Source organism: Dermacentor silvarum, chromosome 1 (genome assembly GCF_013339745.2).
Source record: "Dermacentor silvarum isolate Dsil-2018 chromosome 1, BIME_Dsil_1.4, whole genome shotgun sequence".
NCBI lineage: Eukaryota > Metazoa > Arthropoda > Arachnida > Ixodida > Ixodidae > Dermacentor > Dermacentor silvarum.
This window is the reverse complement of record NC_051154.1, coordinates 173255618-173276327: the sequence shown is the minus strand read 5'-3', so window position 1 is coordinate 173276327 and position 20710 is coordinate 173255618. Positions and strand designations below refer to the sequence as shown.

General features: G+C 48.8%; 2 protein-coding genes across 2 annotated transcripts in view; both read right to left on the bottom strand.

Moving 5' to 3' along the window:
- Window positions 1-18958, bottom strand: part of LOC119436398 (protein bicaudal C homolog 1-B-like) — a 188878-nt gene extending 169920 nt beyond the window's left edge. Inside the window, exon 1 of the mRNA XM_037703239.2 lies at window positions 18726-18958. Within this exon, the coding sequence (XP_037559167.1) occupies window positions 18726-18864 (139 nt within the window). The 5' untranslated portion in view covers window positions 18865-18958. The remainder of the gene's footprint in view (window positions 1-18725) is intronic.
- An 811-nt stretch (window positions 18959-19769) lies between these two features.
- Window positions 19770-20710, bottom strand: part of LOC119436397 (uncharacterized) — a 129077-nt gene continuing 128136 nt past the window's right edge. Inside the window, exon 58 of the mRNA XM_037703236.2 lies at window positions 19770-20710. This exon is cut by the window's right edge and continues 528 nt beyond it. The gene's annotated coding sequence lies outside the window, so the exon portion shown is untranslated.

Here is a 20710-nt window from a genome sequence, read left to right as displayed (position 1 = left end):
TAATCATGACATCAAGGACAAAGGTGGAGTTTCTGAACAGTCTCGACGGTCTGGTGCGACGGAGACTAAAACTAAAAGTAAATAAAACTTTAGCAAAAAGAAAGAAAAACGTTAATTACGCTTTAGACAAAAAACCCGGCATTCAATTACACTTTATAGAAACAATCAACGAAGCGGGGTAAATATAATTGCTCCGCACGTGAAGGAAACGAAAATTATGAAAATTACAAGAGCAAATTTGGTATACTTGACAGGCAACAGCACAGCAATTTTTTTAAATAACGTGCGATCGTCGACAATTCTAACACGGCGCGAACCGGCGAAATCGGCGAGTTGGCCAGTGCGCAGGGGACATCAGTCCGAACGTCGTCTGCTCGCAGGAGTGACGTGTCTTGGCCTTACGGACCGCGAGCGCCTTCGCACAGGCACCCAACTGCGCGGGGAAGTCTAGCAAGGGGGTTGGTTGGTCTCAGATCCCTTGTCGACACTGGTGGAGGGTCTAAGAGCCCCCCGACTTTAAGCACCGATTCCTTAGAAGTCGTTCCAAGTGGACATGCCTTGAAATATTATCGGTTACAATTCGTAAATTACAAAAAATACCATAAAGTAAATAATCAAGTTAATTAGCATTTTCTGATAATTATTAGATTATGCATTTAGATTTCTCTTGCGAGTAATGTCCGCCGCGTCGAGTAATCCAGCTCAAGAACTAGGATTGCGCTGTCTGCCACAAGCGATTTGCAAAATACTGTATGATCTAAGAAACACACCGTATATGTTTAGGTGTAATGTAAGAGTATTTTTTTTTTTTATTTCGCAGAACAGGGGGGTGAGCTTACGGGCCCTACTTTGTAAACCAGCATAAAGAGGCCATATAAGCCCGTTGGCTGGTGCTGCATTCGGCGCACATATAGTTATACTTCTTATACCAGGAGTTTGTTTTTTTAGCTGCACCAAATTTTGAAAAATTGCACAATTCTAAGCAGAATTCTAACCCTCGATCTATATCACTTGATGTGGCGGGCATTACTTGTACGGGAAATCAAAATACCTAATTAAATACTTAAGATAATTACGTTAATAAACTTTAATTACGGCACAAATTTCAATCTACGAATTGTAGCTAGTGAGTACGCAAGGCATATCGATTAAGAAAGAATTCTGAGGACTACGCCAGTTCCGAGATAAACTTTTAGTGCTCAACGAAATACATTTGCGTTCCAATTGCTTTTGTGCTTCAATGCACAAACAGCGTTTTTTTTTTTTTTTTTAATTCGTCGGCCCTTCCACTCCGCACAGATGGTTAGCCAGCGAATCTGAAACGTGCGGCCCCGGTGTTTATCACTGGGCTAATCCCGAGGGTTCATTAAAGTATTTCTCAATTATGAGGTTACACACACGTTCGGATGCGACGGAGAGAATGACGTCACTGACGTATGCCTGCATCCCGCCGTTGTCGCTTACGTTCGATGTCGAGATTGCTCGGCTGCGTGATCAGCAGCACTCGCCCGCCATTGCCGCTTGCGATTCTTCGAAATTGCTTCAAAATTAAATCTGTCCGTTACGTGAGAGAACGAATGGCTCATACCCCCATAAACTCGGCCTCCCCATACGACGACAGAAGTGAAATTTTGCGCTCGAATGATGAGCGGCAACGCAGCCAGCTGTGGAAGACGACGACGATGAACGCGGGAGCAGTGGTGCGAGCGCACTGCTCCCGCGTGCCGAGTATGAGTGCAACCCGAGGGGCGCCAACGAGCCAGCTGCGGAAGAAGACGCTCGAGCCAATGCTGATAGTTTTCTGTGAACAGGCGATTTCACCTAGCCATATAAAGCTTCGCTTTAAAAAAGGAACTGGAACAACAGTGCATTTTTACCGCAAGTTTGCTGCGCATATCTCGAAAACGGTGCCATCCTCAGAACTCGTTTTAAGTATACGCCTTGGAAGCTCACTAGCTACAATTCGTAGACTAAAATGTGCCGCAAGGTAATTAAAAGTTGATTAGCGTACTGTTAATTATTCAATTAAGCATTGGATTTTCATAGAATGACCGTCTCATCGAATAAATTAGAGCAAGGGTTGAATTGTGCTATCTGCCACGGGCAATTTAGAAACTTGGTGCAGCTAAAAATATATCCACCCGATATCGACCAGCCGCCACGCCACACCCGGGAGAGTAAGCAAAGAAAGCTTCGCTTAAAAAAAAGAAGTTTCACCCGAAAGGCGAAGCATAAATTGCGATAGCAAATTAGTACAGAGCTATACGGATTAAGGATATAGTAGTTTTATCGGCTGCACAAACTTGGACACATTCGCTTACTAACTGAATAAACAAGCATGGTGTCAGCGCGCACAAGCAAACATGAATAGATTCCACTCCGACGACCGCAGGCAACCGCTGTCAAAACGCTAGCGTAAGGATAGCGCGGCAGCAGCAGCGAGCGAAGATTCGTGCAGTCTATCGCGATTCAACGGAAACTGAGCGGAGAAAGCACAGCGCATACAAAGGTGAGAGCCGTGTGCAGACCGCTTTCAAGATACGGTGCGCGCGACCGCCCGCAGCCGCGCAAAGTACGCAGTTGCTGGCAGAGTAGAAGCCACACACCCTCCCTCCCGCGCTGCCTTCCCACTTCCCTCCTTTCGCTTGCGAGATTGGGCCGCCAGTTCCCCTTGCGCCCGGTCGCAAGATATGCAGTTGGTGCCGCAGCCCAACGTCGGTCCAAGGCTAGGAAAGTTCTTGGTTTTTGTGCTCGCCGATTCAGCAAGTCACAAGGAAGTCTTCGCGCAATCGAACTGTTAACATCTCGAGGCTGCAACCCTCTGTGCTAACACTAACGCCGCGGTAGCAGCGCGTGGACACGCTCGGCTCGTGCCCACGTCATGCGCACGGCGTCTGATTGAGAGCATCGCGCGCCTATTTCGACGAAGAAAGCCGAGAGGAAAACACCACCTGCTCCCCGCCGCCTACACTTTCGAGGAAAACAGATGGCTACCCTGCTACAGGAGGAACAGACAACAGTGCAAACCGATGGGACTGACGCGAATTCCGCAACGACGTCGGCATGGACCTATGACGCTAACAGCGGGAAAACAACCGAAAACCAACATATTGAATGGCTGCAAGTCGGACGCAAGAGAAATCAAGCATCAGAACCCATAAAAGCACACAACGAAATGCCGAAACGAGAGACTAAACCCACACCGCAACCGTCAAAACAACGCAACCTGAAGATGCTGCCTTTCCCAACCGACGACTTCAAGATCGTGTACAGCGATCTTGAAGTCGTATTCGGCTTAACGAAATGGAACCTAACCGCAGTCACCCACGCCATCGGAAGATCCAGCAGCCTCACGCAACAGGACTTCCACGATAACGTTCGAGTTCAGACGCGGAGGATAGAAAACGTCATCATTGCGAGCACCGCCGACACGGAACGTGCAACCAAGCTCAAAAGCGTAACGACCATCAAGTCAGGCGGCACCTTCTTCAAAGTGAACCCCCACGTAAGACATCCCGACGACGTAAGCAGAGGTTACTACGGTCTCATGCCAGGTACCAGAAGTGCCGAAATCGTAGCTGGCCTCGATCCGAGATACACGGTTCTCGGCGCACGCATGCTCGGTTGATCCTCCACGGCCGTCATCACTTTCGACGTCCTGCCAAAGTGGGTACTATCGCCGTAAGCCCTATCGAAAGTTCGTGCAGTACTGCCGAACGTGCGGTGTCATTGGACACCAGACAAGACATCTGCCCCAGTCCCAGAAAACATTCCTGCTACAAGTGCGGACAGGACGCAGTACTCGAGGATCACGAATGCCTACCCAAGTGCAAAATATGCGAAGAAGCACACGACCCCGCCGGAAAGGAGTGCAAGAAGTTACGACCAAACCCACCACCTTACCACGTGAGACAACTTGCATAAGTCCGAGAAAGTCAGTGGAATTTAAGCAGCGACGACGAGTTTCCGAAGCTAGACAACCCGTCCACAAGCTCGGGTATAGCGCACCGCGACGCCATGCCGGCCGAAGCAAGTATAGGTCTATCGTACCATCGAGGTCAAAGCCTGGCACGAGATCCCGAACGCGCTCCGTTCAGCGAGTCAACTATGCTGCTGCAGCGCGGTGTTACTCCCACAACACGAGCATTTCGGATTTCTCGACTGCAGACACCACGACACTCAGGACACGGCTCGAAACCAGCAGAAGGCGCTGCAAAGCCTTCGCGACCAGATCCAAAGTCAAGGTGCCGTCATCGACAAGCTCACACAACTATGCATGCCAATAACGGGAAAACATTACCCAAGCAGAATGACAACATGGAGAAGCTCACTCAAGTATGTCAAGAACAGCTACTAGTTAAACAACAAGCAAAGAACCTCAAGCTCTCGTGGAGGCGAAGATTGTCCCCGTCATGGAAACGAAACTCGAGTCTCCAATTGAAATGAAGCTCACGGCGATAGTTGAGTCCAACCTCCAAGCAATCGTACAGGCGAAATTGCAGCCAATCAATGCCCGAATCGGCAACAAGTTAACGACACTCAGCCACACCATGGACACACATACAGCCCAAATCAATGAGATCAAATCCCAACTCGCTAACTTCATAGCCCATGTCAAGAACAACTACACGAGCCACGCGAAACGAATTAATGGCACGGAAGGAAGAAACCACGGCCACACAGCCAACGCCTTCCCGCTCGAACTCTTCGCACCTGGGACTCCTGGATGGCAACCCCTAACTGCAAAGCGCCCATTTCGCAATCGACTTTCCGCATCTGGCACTGTAGATCCTACAGTGCCCCGAATCAATCGCGCGAACTCATTGAAGCATAAACTTGGTTCCCCGAGTGCGTGGTAGATGTTGGTGGTAGTAACGATGACAGGACACTTCGTTATCGCAGTTTACCCGTCACCGAGCTCTGCAGATGCACTACCTTACGTACAGTTGCTGGATAAAGTGTTAGTGTCGCAAATGTCCCTGTTGTGCTGGCAACAGCGACCCGAGAGGCACCGTTTGGCGTGTTAATGGTGCGCCAGTGCCTGGAGTTACATCCACAGGAAAGGAAGAGCAACCCTTTAGAAGTCTGGAAGTCTTGGCAAGGCTCCACAACACCGTTCTCTAAGTGGCTAGGAAGTACTTGTGCACTCCAGCAACGTCGGTGCTGGCAGAACGCGTATTCTCAGCGGCTGGACAAATTTTTTTTTTTTTATTAATACCTCAAAGGTCCCAACAGGACATTACATGAGGGGTGGACACGGAGAAGGCGGAAATGATGACATTACAAAAAGGAGTCGCAACACTCGATGGCAGATAGGAGGAGCAGGCTGAAGGGCAAGAAAGTTGACATGTTTGTCTCCCTTCGCCAGAATGCTTGGCTGACACATAAGTTGAACTGTTCAGCTGTCGCGGAAAGGAAGCAGTTACATGTGGCGGAACTACAGGGCTTCAAATTTATATTGCATTTTGCGATTTATAAAATAAAAATATCGAGGACTAAGTATGTTGGTAAGGTGTAACTGGTTACTTTTGAGTGAATTTACTGAAAATCCCATATTCTCACTGAATATGGACATATTCTAGAATATTCACTGCGGAAATAATTTCATTCGCCCCAAAATTGTTCATAAATAAAACGAACCGAGCATTGCTGATAGGCTATCGCAAATGTTTTGGCAATATCGCCGGCCAACAACAGCATAATTATTGACAACACTATCGATAGTATTATCGGTAGTATAATACTACCAATGGTAATATCGACAGTAACACCGATTGCACTACAGATGATAATACTATCGATTGCACTATCGATAGTTTCAAGAATATCGATGCCATCGATAGTCAATTTACAGATAGTTTAGCATCACTACGCGAGAGTCCACAACGCCGCTCAGCAACCCGGCCTCACGTTGTGGAACGATTCGCTCCAGCCTACGAGAGTGGGAAACGAGCTCGACGATAAAACCACCATATCGGACATCGATGCCTGGCTCAAACAGATCCTGGGTACCACCGAACGGTTGACAAAAACAATCCAACTTGATGAGGACATCCCCGCCATAGACACCCACCTACTCCACCTCTGGAAGGCCAGAAGGGCCCTACTCAAGAGATGGAAGAGGCAGAAACTCAACACGCAACTCGGGAAAAGAATGGCCCTATTGACAGAAGAGTCGCAAGAATATGCTAACAGCTAGCGAGACGCAACTGGCGTGCCTTCTGCGATACGCTACAGGGCACGCTCAGTACCAAGAAAACGTGGCACCTGATGCGCGCTCTCCTCGACGAAGGTCCCACCAAGACGCAGCAACGGCAACACGTCCGTCGATTAGCACACAACTACGACGGCTCGGAGAAAGACCTACTCCGCGAACTATGCAACAAGCTCCGCGGTCCCACCCAACCAGCGACACCACCACAACTACTCAAAGAATATGAAGGCAGACCCAACGTCGACTTGGACCAGCCCTTCACACCAGCAGAGCTCCAAGCAGCAATCTCCAAGCTCACGAGAAACACGAGCCCAGGCAAGGACAGGATAGTCAACAAGCAACTACGACAGCTTCCCCACCAGGCCTTGACGGCTCTTCTCCGGTATTACAATGAGTGCTGGGACAAAGGAGAGCTGCCGGCCGCGTGGAAGCACTCGGAAGTGCTCATTATACCCAAGCCCAACAAGCCCACAGCGCTCGAGAACCTCAGACCAATCTCTCACTTCATGAATTGGTAAGTTGCTTGAGCATATGGTCGACGACCGGCTCACATCGCACCTCGAAGACAATGGGCACTACCCAGACACCATATTCTGCTTCCGCCAGCTTCTTTCTACGCAAGACGTCTTTCTTCTAAAGGATGACCTCATTGACCACCTCAGCAAGAACAAGTCATGCGTCCTTGCCATCGACGAGATGGGCGCATTTGACAATGTAAGCCACAAGCAATACATACTACAAAACCTCGAGGAGACCGGCTGCGGTTCCAAGACTTACGGCCATGTCCGTAACTTCCTCACCGGCCGGACGGCCACGGTGGGGATATCCAACCTACGCAGTAAAGAATTCAAGCTGCCGAACAGGGGAACGCCGCAAGGCTCCGTCGTATCGCCTCTGCTATTCAACGTGGCACTCCTCAAGCTCCCCCTGCTTCTCGAAAACATCCCAGGCCTGCGTCACGCCTTCTACGCGGATGACATCACGCTCTGGACGCGAGGCACGAACACCGGAGAGCAAGAACGTTACCTCCAAGAAGCGGTTGATGTCATCGAGCACTGCCTTGATAGCTGCGGCCTCCACTGCGCACCTGAGAAATCGGAGCTACTCGTACTCAAGGTACGCACGAGGGGAAGACCTCCAACCCGTGAAGCGCCAGACACGTGCGTCACGCTCAAAGGGATCCAAATACCGAAGGTCGCCTCGCTTCGAGTAGTCGGCTTGCACCTGCACCGAGACGGATCAGGGGTCGCCACGCTCAAACGGCTTCAACACACGATCTCCCAACTCACATACCTCGTAAGGAGGGTAGCCAATCGACGCAGTGGCCTCAAGGAGCAAGACACCCTGACAGTCGTTCAAGCTCTACTGACCAGCAGAATAATGTACGCAACCCCGTACCTCGCTCTCAAGAACTGCGAAGTCGACAAGCTCACTGTCATCATCCGCAAAGCTACGAAGCTCGCCATGGGTCTACCACCCGTGGCATTCTACCACCCGACTTCTCAAAATGGGTGCTCATGACACCTTTCTGGGGGTTTTACGTGCCAAAACCAGTTCTGATTATGAGGCACGCCGTAGTGGAGGGCTCCGGATTAATTTTGACCACCAGGGGTTCTTTAACGTGCACTACAACGCAAGCACACGGGCGTTTTTCCATTTCGCCTCCATCGAAATGCGGCCGCCGCGGCCGGGATTCGATCCCCCGATCTCGTGCTCAGCAGCGCAACGCCTTAGCTGACTGGGCCACCGCGGCGGGTTTGCTCATGACACCTGGCAAGAGCTGGTGAAAGCCCAGAAGACCAACCAACTCGAGAGGCTGAAGCTCACGCCGACGGGTAGATCGGTCCTTGCGCTCCTGGACTACGGAAAACGCTACGTCTCCGATGCGGACCGCAAGGTCAAGATACCGCCATACATAAGAATCCCTGAGCATCGACAAACTACAGCGCAACATGCATCCCGAGCATCATCGGGGACACCGGCTCGCTCGAGTCGACGCCATCCGAACAGGGCACAAGCACAATCCAGATGCTCGCTACGTAGATGCGTCGAAATACCTGGGCAAAACCTCCTACGCCCCGAGTGGGGTCGACTCTAGAGACAAAGAACTGGCGTCCGCCACCGTCAGGGTGCGGAACTCTGAGACCGCGGAAGCGGCGATCGCCCTCGCCACCCCCACGAGCACGAGCGCGGTCGCAGTCTTCACGGACTCCCAATCCGCAGTACGCAACTACACTAGAGGCCGAATCTCGGTCGAAGCAGTCAAAAACCTGAACAGAAACACTCCGCTCCCTTACACCTGCGTCACGTGTGTACCAGGGCACGAGGTAAACGCAGTGGCACACGCCGCGGTCACGTCAACCGGGCCTCTCACCACCTCACGAGACCCCGACCAACTGGTGTCGCAGCGGAAACCATACTCTCCCCCCCCCCCCCCCCCCCCCGTATAACGCCATCCTCCAACACTACCGACTGGGACGCAGGGTCGCAGGGTGTACCCGCCACCTCACCCTAAACTGACGAAAAAGGAAAGCACCGCATTCCGAAGACTGCAGAGCAATACAAACACCCATGGCATCCTTATGCATCGCATCCACCCAACACTACACACCTACAACTGCCCGATCTGCGTCGTACCAGACACTGGCTCATTTACTACTCGAGTGTCCGTGCCGCCCCGAAGACGCCGTTACCAAGCCTACAACGACCGAAGACGTGAACCTCCTCGCCGATACGTGGGAGGCCAAGATCTCCACCCCGGCCCTGGACGACCAACGACGTCTTGTCGCCGGAACCCGGGATGCTATCGCGGCCATAGGATTCTTGGAATGAGGGACCCTCCCACCTATACAGTGATCCAAAGCTCAAACCAACGCCTCCTATAAAGTCTTTATAGTAGGCGTTGCTCAAACGCTCGGGAACACTAGAGAGACTTACAATAGGGCCCAAGGCGCATGTGCGAGACGCAATCTGAGTTTGGGTTTTGCGTTGGGCACGTTATTTCAGCGATTTAGCGGGAGCCCCAAAAGCTGCCCCAAAAGCTTTGCGTCAACAAACATGGCGGCACCCATCAAAGCGGCGGCTTTAACAGCACCCAACTGGGCTCGATTCGGGATAACGCGTGAAGTTCGTTAGCTAGGAGAAGTGACTGCGGTTATCGCTTTCTCAACAAACGTGTGTAATGAAGATTGAATCATTAGAGGCCGTTGATTCCGGATTCGATTGTCGATTTCATGGCTCTTAATTAGCTTGGCTGGTGAAGGCACGTATACAGTTGGTTGCTCAAAATCAAACGCAACAAATCGCTGGATGCTAATAGAATAACCTCTAAACTGTAATTAAATGCAAAAACACGAAAGTCAAAATTACTCTTATCTTAAAATGGTATAGTTTATTTTAATACTGTAAGCACTACTGATGTACTTCGTCGTTTTCATTTGTACATAGCCATCATCATCTTCCCTGTTCTACTTCGCGCTTGAGCATTTCCTTTTTGGAATAAAAAGCGCTTGACAGCTTGGTCGGGCTCGGTCTTATAAAGTGGTGGAGGTATAATAATATCTTTTCTTTGACGTCGTAGTGGCGCTGCAAGCGCAAGACGCTATTCGCAAACGCAAAACCCTATTCTAAAACTCTTCACTCCTGCATGCCCCAACGCTAACACCCGCAAAGCTCTTTGGGGCCCCCATTCTAAAACTCTCTACTGTCTCGTAAATTAAAGTATTTCATCATCATCATTATAGTAACTTGGAGATATGCGCCATCAAACTAGCCCCAAAAATGCACTGTTGGTGCACTTTTATATTGCGATAGCAATTATATGGACACTCTAGGCGAAATTCCGCCGTAGTCGTCGTCGCCGTGAGGTTCCGTATAAAGTCCACCCGCGATAAAATCGTCGCCGCGCGTCATACGCGTTAGGTGCGAGCACGGAGTAAGATAAGACAGGAGCGCCGACTTGGCTCGTCTGGAAGGGACACTTTCTGCAACGCCGGCTCCTGCTTCACAGCGTGTTCGCCAGACGGCGCTACGAATGAAGAAAAACTCTGCAGCGGAGAGGAGCAAAGGCGCGGAGACTCTCGCGGTGCCTGCTTGCCTATCCGTTTTGTCGTCTGCTCCGCGCTCGCCCTGACGCCTGTAGCGCACATAGCTCTTGCGGTTCACGGAGTGACGTTAGTAGGAGAAACAAGTCATGTATCATTTTATTTATTTTATACAGGCCAAATGCAGGGCATTTGTCAGGTGGCCTACATGGAACTTTACAAGGCACAGAAACAGAAAATAAACAAAGATGGAAAGAAAAACTATAGCAAATGGTAAGGCGATATAACGGCAGTCCGGGTGGTCTCAAGCAATGAAAGACGACAGCGAAAAGAAGTTTTTACACAAAAGCTGACGTACGTTTATCACTCTTTTTTATCTGAGCAGGCATCAAGTGCTAAGATGCTTCGCTTGCTTCTTTGCTTCTCGCGGTGCTTTTCGTGTCGCCCGGTTCTCTTGCGAGCAGAATTGCCACATTCTCTATAAACATAATAATTGGGAATTCCTGCCAGTGTTTCCTGCTTATTATTTCACAAGAGAAGCTATGATTATGTGTCTGAATAACTGGGGGAATCATCTCGAAGGCAAGGCTGAGAATTTACAGGGTAGCCAGCCGGTATTTACACTGGCTAACCTCCTGGTCTTTCTTTACCTTTCTCTACATTACGGCATGTCTCTGGACAAGGAAAGGCACCTGCACTGTGTGTAGTTGAAGAGAAATTTAAATTGAGCTCCTCCCGTCCTTCCGCATTGGCGTCTTCTGGTTCCTCCTGGCATTCAGCATCATTGAGCTACGCCAGGCTTCCCTAAACAAATTGAAGGAACTGCTCCGCTTCGAAGTCGAGGCACTTTCTTTAGATCTAGTAGGACATCGCCTTTGTCTTTGCTGAAGTAACTATCAAAAATAAGCTGCTTCTCGAAGTGTCGCGCACATATTTTGTACATTGCTGCGCTCGCTTATTTCAGGAATTTTTTGACGCCACTGGTGCAGTAGTTGAAGATCAGATGACGAAGCGAAGAGCGAAACTTCTCGCGTCCTTTGCCATAACCAGATTTGCAGCCGGGAACAAAACACTGTCCTGTTGCTCAGTCTCTTCACGCACAAGTATGAAGATACCTTGTTCCGTCAGGCATGAATAAACATACTGCAGACATGGTAAACAAAGCGACGAAGACGAAAATTTCGCACCTTCGCTTCCGCGCAGACGTAGAGGAGTGAAAAACAAGTACTTCTGTTGTGTCTTTTTGTACAGCATCATTTATCGTCTGTTTCCTCTAAAGACATCTAAAAATGTTTCGTATGCGTGCATAAAAGCGCTACCGCGTGTTTATTTGCGCATTTATTATTTGTGCGCATATATTTTTTGTGTTTCACCGCTGTCAAATTGAGACGGCCGAGGGTCCACGTTTGTAGCAGACGACACGCTCTGCGGGTGCCGCGCTGCCCGTTCTGCGCCGCCGTCGCCGCCGGTCTCCGCCACTCAACGCATGCGCACATGGAAGCAAGCTGTTGAGTCTTTTCCACGCGCCTCGACAGATGGCGCTACGCGATGTATAATTTGCGTTGCACGCACGTTGCACGGTTTGTCCCGAGCGAATGCGTTGCGCGGCGGCGGAGTCGGCGCTCCTGTTTATCTTACTCCGTGGGTGCGAGTGAAAGCATGCGACGGTGAACCGGCAATGATGGCTCGCGCACACAAGAGCGGGGAGCACGGGGAGCGGGAAGGAAGCGCAGTCGTCCAGTCGCACACAAAGCTCCGGATGGAGGGGAGGGAGGTGGAGGGGCCGCGCCTTACGGCGGTCGCACGCTCCCGCCGCGCCAGAAGGCTTCGGTGGAAGGGGGGGGGACGCGTTCTGCGCCGTGAGTGCAGAACGCGTCCCCCTTTGTTTATACAAAGTAGGATAACTAAAAAAAACCTAACAGCAAGATAGAGGTAGGTACAAAACTAGTTATATCAGATAATAAACTACTAGATATTGCAAGTGGGAAGAAATATGTATCATGGAACACTAAGAAATTAAGGAGTTAGTCAATTTGCATTAATTAGTGGAATATACGTTTGCATTTCTCGTCCCAGTAATGTCTGCCTCTTCGAATAATCCAGCTCAACAATTATTTTTCAAAATTCAGGCGATTTTTCAAAATTCCGGAGAACTTTGAAATGACCCCCCTGCATGAGTAGCATTATATAAGCTGTCGGCGTGGTGCGGAATGTGTTATGCGTAACGTGTGGCGGCTATGCTGATGCTACGGAAATTCGAATTATACAAAATGAGAACTGATGAAAGTCAGAAAAAACGCTCGGCTAAGGCGCGTATAACCCGTATTTTCCGGTCTAAGTCACACACCCCTTAAAACGGCAGTTCTTCTGAAAAAACGTATACACGTCGCACCAGTATATACGATGCATCTGTTCATTCGGTTAGGGATATAAAGAAAAATTAGCGACGCTTCACTTCGTTAACGCGAGTCACGCGCAAGCGTATGGGTGCCATTCATATATAATTGCGATAGCAATTTCTGCCGTCGTGGTCGCCGCGATGTTACGCATAAAGTCCAAGTGGGATAACATCGTCCCCGCGCACCGTATGCGAATGCAAGCGTGCGACAGTAAGTTCTAGGTCACTAACGACGGTGAGCCGAATCGCGCACGAGGTACGAAAGCAGGAAGGAGGAGGGGAGGGGGGGGGGGAGTGACACTCCGGTAGCAACGGCGCAGATTGCGCAGCGACGCACGCCTGCAGTCCAAACTGCGATCTGCAGTCCGACGTTTTCGGTGCGCGGGCAAGCGTCGCGTGCGGCCAGTCACACTACGCCGCTTCCGCTACGCCGGCCGAAATGACGTCGCGCGCCGTCAGCTCTACTTCGTAGCACGCTGCAGAACGATCCCCAACACGCGCCGCTTTGAACGGCTGTCTGCTAAAGTCCCTATATAAGTACCGCCATCCTTTGATAAACGCCGCTTCTCTCTTTCCTGTATCTCCGATTGGACGATGATAGCACGAATTTTCACTTCTTTATATTTTCTTTTTTTCCGCCTCAGAGCCATGTTGAAAGTCCTCTGCGCAGCCGCAGTCGCCGGCGGCGGCGCGCGCCAGGCCTGAAAGCGTCAACGTGGACTTTCTAGGTGCGCCACCGTCGACTTGGCTTTTGCAAGCAAAAAGTAAAGAAAAAGCAAGCGCTTTAGGAGAGGAGGCGGCGGAAGAAAGAGTAGATGGCGGTACTTTTCTTATATAGGGATTTTACTGTGATTGGCGCTGAGCCGTGCTCCCTCAAGGGCTGCAGAAGATAGCGCCGACATTTCCCTTTCCACACGAACCACTTACTACTACTGTCTGCGACTGTCGGCAAAGCGGCGTGGGCGCATGCCGCCGCTGAAGCTCGCCGCAGAAATGGGCGCAAAGCTGAGCGGCCCGCACGGAGACACCAGCGTGGCCCAAAAAGTAGAGACACGCAAAGAATGCCGCCTCCTCCTCGTACGCCCTGTCCGAGGCGGACGCCGCGTCGGTATTGGCCTAATCGCATCACGTGGGCCATCGCGCCGCCGGGCGCTGGCTGCGTTTGTTTACGATCGCGCTCTATCGCGATTTTCTCCCGAGAAGCGTCTACCGACTGGCGAGGAGCACAACGATAGCGGCGAAACGTGTCGGCTTTCATACATGAGTCATCGAAGGTTCGACAGTAATCCCTGGTGCCCGCGTGTCTTCCAGAAAGTAATTCGCGACACTCAAACAATCAGATTACGTAAACTTCGGTGACAACAGACAACGGATAGACGCATCGATAACGTTCGAGAAACTTCCGATACATGCAGGTGCGTCCTGCGCCGAACGATAACGTTTAACATTTGTTAGCCGGTGAAAAGCGGTCAACGGTGAAAGACAAACAAGTGCACGTGTCTCAAGCGGTGTAGGCAGCTCCTTGGTCGAGAAAGGAGCGCGAAAGAGAGGAGAAACGAGGAGGAGGGAAGGCGGAGGAGGAGAGTGTCGCTACTTTATGTCAAACCGCATCGATGCGCCGAAACTGCACGAGAAGCCATAACCAATATTTAAATTTTTTTTCAGGTCATGCCATCCGTAGTCTAGTACGTACTACGGGAATTACTGCTGTGCTGCGTGGTGCAGTAACAACGGCAGGACAGGGAGAGAGCGTGGTTGGCTGACAACTGCAGTGAGCAGCCGTCATTCCGTGTTTGCTATGCAGCCCGAAACTACCACTTAATAAGAAAGGTTAGGCTTCAAAGGACGAGCGTTGTTTTCCTCTTTAACGCTAATGCCGTCTTCTGCAGTTTTACTGTTCTGTGGGGTTTTTCATAATATCGCCTGTTTATTCCTTTAGTGAAATTTATTCTCAACATATGGCACCTGTATTGGCATGTCTTGCACTTTGCAGTGAAACCATCTTTCTGTGCTTGCGTTCATCGAACGTTGCGAAAAAAGTGTGCATGCGCTTACTGAGAATATGACTTGAAAATAAAATGTTTCGTCTCTTCCAACACTTGCCATGTTTATTTAAAATGTCTGCAGAAACACACAGTGGCATCATGTGCTTGCTGCTCTGGCGGTACAGCTTACACGAAGCTACTCGATGCATGCAAGCAACGCGTTAAAAAACTCGAAATTTAACCTCCGGGACGAGCACTCGCACGGAAGCAATCTTGGAGGCCGTGTAATTTTTCTAATCACCAGAAGATAGCCTTCGAGATTAGTTTTCCTGCGGTCCCAATCTCCGAGTAGATTCCACACACCCGCTAGGTGTGCTGCGAACCAAAATCGGCTTTGTATCGGGTGGGCACCGTGAAGTGCCCACCCGATACAAAGGGAAAGGCCACAACGATCATCATCAGCCGCAGGGGCCTATGGAAGTGTCCTCTCTTATCCTTTTTTTGTGTGTGTGCGTGTGTGTGGACAGCGAGCCACCTAAGTAGTTGAAAAACTCGCGGATGTCTCAAGCAGGGTTTGCGAGTGACTGAATCGAGCGCCCGTAGCGCAAACACGGTCCCCTATCAGCCTGTCGTTTGCATGTATCCCACTTTCAACGGTGCCATCGTATATGTATATCGATGTATTCGATGGGGCTGACAAATTTTTCAGGAGTACGCCGCGAGAACCATTTAACTTATTTTCCTCATCACACCTTTTTGCAAGTGAATAATTTTCAAAGGTGTGTCTCATGTAATGGCAAAAGCAGAGCCCAAGCAAGATTTGCCGCACGTGGCATTTGACTGAACAGATTTCTGCCTTGTGCAGGGGCATATGCGCTCGTGCACCCGGTATACAGTAGAAAGCAGCATCAAAAGACAGCTGGCGCCACACTTCAGAGAATTGACGAATTAGTTTTGTTTTCTGCAATCAGTGCAAGAATATTTGAGTATTCTATACAACACCATATGAAGCCTTGGTCTCCTACAAATAAGATCAATACTGCATGATATTGAATAGTAAGCGTCGGCGATTTCTTGGCATACAAATGTCGCGCTGGATTGCAAAGCCTGGTTTACGAATCGGTACGCCTTATTTTCGTAGGCGAAACCACAAATAAGTCGCCCTGACATACATTTTCTAGCGAAACATCCAAGACAGCCTGAAACGAGTTTTCAATCGCACTTGAACACGCTGGATCAAGTGCGATTGCCTTTCAAGGGTCTAATATGAACGGAGATAAGACTGCAATGTTGACTTCCCCATTACCTGCCTCAGCTCGGGCGGAACGACAGCAACGCCGTGAATACCGCTCCTTTGTCTTTTTTGTGGTGCGCTAACGGTAGAGGTTGGTTTCTGACAAAGGTGTCAGAGCTACAAAGGAGCGGTGACAGAACGGGCGGAACGGTAGACGCAGGCTGTGCATGCGCGCCCGAGTTTTGGCTCGCGTTAAACAAAAGCGGTTTAGTCTTAACAGCGAAGCTGTTTAAGCCAGCCGTAATATGTGCGCGTTTCACAAAACTATCAGCATTGGCTCGAGGGTCGTCGCGTCGTCTACCGCAGCTGACTCGTTGGCGCCCCTCGGTTAGCGCTCGTACTCGTGCCACTGCTACCGCGTTCGTCGTCTTCCACAGCTGGCTGCGTGGCCGCTAATCCTTCCAGCGTGCAACTTCTCTTCTGTCGTCGTAATGGGGAGGCAAAGCTTGCACTAGGCCACGCAAAGCTTGCACTAGGCCACGCAAAGCTCGAGACAACGAAGCTGGCCGATCGATTGCGTCTCCTGGTAGAAGCTAGGTTGAACTTGGCTATGTCGAGGTTGAACTTGGTTGTATCTAGGTTCGGCCTCGGCTATGCCTGAGTTGAGCTCGGTTATGCCAGGTTACAGGTATCTCTTAGGTTATGACGCAATCGATCGGCTAGCTTCGCTGTCTCTCTAGCTTTGCGAGGCATAGTGCAAGCTTTGCCGTTTTTTTTTTAACTAGTATTTTTTAAATAGTATTTTGAAGCATTTCAAAACTGTCGTCGTTAATTTCGCAATAAGTGGATTACTAGAAGAGAAAATGAAGGCTAAACTTTAATTTTATTCAATTTCGCGCCGAAACGTCGCGCCGGTGCATCAGCGTGACGCCACGGATTTCAAGGTATTTTCTTGTATTTGAGCCGCTTGCTGCACAGACATTCTCGAGACGTGCTGTAAGTTTAGTTGTCTTTGGCTCTTAAAATACAATGCAGTCCATCTAAGCCGATAGACGCATGACGTCGCGGCGAGTTGCGGTACAGTAGTTGCGGAACTAGACTGCCTCGATGTCAGCGCCACAATCGTGGTATCAAGTCATCCTGCACTCTTAAAAAAGTGTGCACCCTTTATGACTTATTAACAACAAAAATAGTCATCTGTCTTGAGCGCGGTTCCTTTAACACTGCGCGCCCGGTACTTCCAAGCCATGAATGACATGCGCGTCATCAGCGCCGACATCGCGCTCGCTACTTTCCTGTCGAGAATGCAGAGTACTCAAGAAAGGAAACTCAAGCAAGGCAGTTGGTTATTGCTATGGGACAAGATAAGTCCCAACGAGTATGCGAAACTTCATATGCGACGGAGTCATTCGTCTCGTTTTCTCTTGCGAAGCCTCCTCTCGAGGCATGAGTGGTTTTTGGGGTTCGCAGTAGGGCAATTTGCTAACACAGCTTAATTTTATTCTCGCCTTGCTTGGTCACATCTCGGAGAGCTTCGAAAGCCGGAGGAGATGCGCGAGATCGTACTACAATCGCTGCTTGCACTGGCAACAGATCGTGAACGTTTCCTTACCGCGTTCAAAAAGTTTCGTGCCCCTTTCGGAACTGCCCGCCAAACGAGTTAACGATTTTCTTTTTCTTTGTAAGGTTCCATCGTTTAGCCGGTTTGAATTAGTTCCAAAATTTCGAGCCAGTTCCGGTTCGCCAGAAATTAGTGGTTCATAATTACCTTCCGACAGCCTGCGCGAGCTCGGAAATAACGCACACGGGCCGGGGCCTCCGTCGCGCATGAGCCATTCAGAGCTCCGAGGTTTCGTAGGAAAAAAATTATGCATTTTCCTTTCATTCTTGGACTACGCAGACGAACATAAACCGGCTCGAACCAGCTTGAATAGTTACTTCGTTTCGGAGTTGAACCATAACTTCGCCCTTTAGAGAAAAACCTGCTCGCGCCAAATCGGCGCGACGTAGACGACGACCGCTGATAAAGTACGCGGTACTCGCAGCTGTAGCGGTTTAGACGAGTAAACCTATGCAGAAGACCATTGAAATAGCTATCACCGGATAAACCACCAACTGGATTACCCTAGTGCATGCATCCACTTTACAGGTGGATACCGACTTTCCGCTGAATGAGTATATTTAGTTCAATTATGTTCCAGCGTAAACGTGCAGCCGAAACTACCGACAGTCTCGGGAGCTTCGAACAAGCAACAGACCTTCAGCAAGTTGAAGGCATGAACTTATGTAGACACACTGCAAACAGCAACAAAACAAAGCTACGTGATGATTATACAATTCGGAAGCGATAATTGCGGGGTAAGAAAACGAAGGGGGTGGGGAGGACGGCACTGAAGGTCATGTGCGTTGGGCAACGTATGGACTGAACGGAATGGTTTCATGGCCTAGTTAGGTGAAATCCTAGTATAATAAAATTTAAACAATACACATAAATAATAAAAAAAAAAAGCTATCCGTGGAGGCGACTGAACTTCCACAAGCTGTTCAACATGCACCCAATCTAGATGCAAGCGGACAATGATTAACTTTAGCGATGAACAAACAAAGCGAAACGATAGCGCACCTTGCTTCAGAAAGCACCCAAGCGAGCAAGCTGGCGAAAACGAGCGAGCGTTGAATTTTCGCGGCAACTCAACGCGACAGCTCAGCACAACAGGCAAACATGCGCGGGTTGGCCCACAAGGCGGTAAGCGGAGCCAAATGCCTTCATGATTTCCACAACACACTAGGCAGAAATGGCTGGCTCGTAAGACACGAACCAGTTGCTGCGACTTTGACAGTTCACGCTTACCTTGAAGCATTTCTTCAAGCTTCTTGCGGTCCACTCGAACTCTTTCCACAAATGCATTCGAAGGGTCGCTTTCGTCTCCGACTATGCTAGAACCGTCAAATTCCGACGAATGAGTCGACGTTACTTCAAATGACTCCATAATCCCGTAAAATTCGTGCACAACCACCCCATCAACTTTCCGAAACCACCGACTTCCACGAGGCACTCCATCTTTTTATAGCTGTGACGTTATTGTGCAGCAACGTCATGTGCTCATCCGCCTTATTGTTATGGTGCTATATCAAACAGTTTAGTCATTGTTTTCATAAAATCATTCAAGAGGCACAAATATGTAAAATGAGAGTAAAACAGAAACATCTTGCATATTAAGTAGGGGCTTCATTAATTTACGGCGTATAATGCATCGGAACATACTGTAACTATTTTTTTAAACCAAAAATCGCGCGCTAGATTTTGTTTCGTTTTTGCTTCCCTTTTGGTGGCGCTTTGTTCGAAACTGAAAGATCGTCTCGTTTCTTTTATTATTATTATTATTACTATTTTCTTTTTCTTCCTGCTCGGTGTCAATTTAGACTTTTGCTAACTACTGTTTCAATTAAGGGGGTTATATTTTTTTGTTGTTAAACTAGAATAACAATTTGAGCAAGTTCCTGATGACAAGCAGCGCTAGCTGCGCACAGCACGTAGTCTATATATGACGTAGTGCCGAATTCCAAATACAAGCAAATACAAGTTGGTTCTTTATTCTATGGTTTTACCGTGGTTGCATTAGTTTCACTAGAGAGTTTCACTGGTTTCAGCGTATGCCCTTTCTTTCAGCACTTCGTGTTTTGCGTTGCTTCTTAATCATTCAATTGTTGCTTTTCGATAAAAGTACCGGTATTAAAGTTAAGCTTGTCCTCTCCATACTTGTTATTCGTGATAGCTCGCGCGGGCGCATTTCCCGCGATTACCATACAGCGTTGCTAAATCGCGCATAGGTCAGTCAACATTCGAAAAACAGTTTTGGAACAGAGAGACCATGAAACAGCCGGAGAACCCAAGTAAGTTGTAAAATTGTTTTTATTTTTTATTGTAGCACATCGCACTCGCACTGCGCGGATGGTACAATACCTGCATAAAAAATATTTGTAAAAAAAAAAAAATCGGGACAAGAAAAATTGCTGTACAACATTTATGCACACTCATACTTCTAAGGGTCATGGCAGTTAACAGTAATTTGTGCTCCAGCAAGGAAGAACACTCAAGCATTCACAAATTCCACTCAATCAAAGCATAACAATGAACAACAACAAAAAAAAGTTGCACACTGAGCATAAGTATAAGAAGTGAAATTCATTATGAAGTTAGATTCATTTCACTGAGAAAAGTGATGCTGTTACACGATACAACACAAAGTAGGAAATCATTTTTCGAGATATTACTGCACTATAGTCATACTATACTGCTTTCGACAAAGTACAATAAGGAAAGAGGCAAGGTCTATCTACACTGCTGCTGACTGCACATTCAGTGTCAGAACATTGTCAGAGATGAGCAGAAGTGTCACACCTTTCTCACAGTATTTACACAGATGAGGAATGCAGGAGCGCATCTTGTTGTATACTAGTGGCACAGTTACACTGTTTTATTTAGGGACAAACCTATCTACATGTACGTAGTTGTAAAAACTCACTGTTGGCAATAAAGTACGCTATTATGTACAGTTCTCTCGCTCTTTTATTATTTTTTTCTAACATGTGAATTGTTGAGGCATTTCAAACAATCTGTCTCTTACCCAAGGAGCCCACCTGAAGTGAATCACAAAGCACTAACATTCCACATGCTGTTTCTTCAGCAGACATGTCTTCTGTTATGTAGGCCAGTAAATTAAATTGCAGATGTAGTGAAATAAAATGATGTACAAGCCAGTTTTCATTTGGCTTGCGCGCCAACTAGTTTGCTTGTATCCTGGATAAGATGATTGCCATACACGAGGTTTTTCT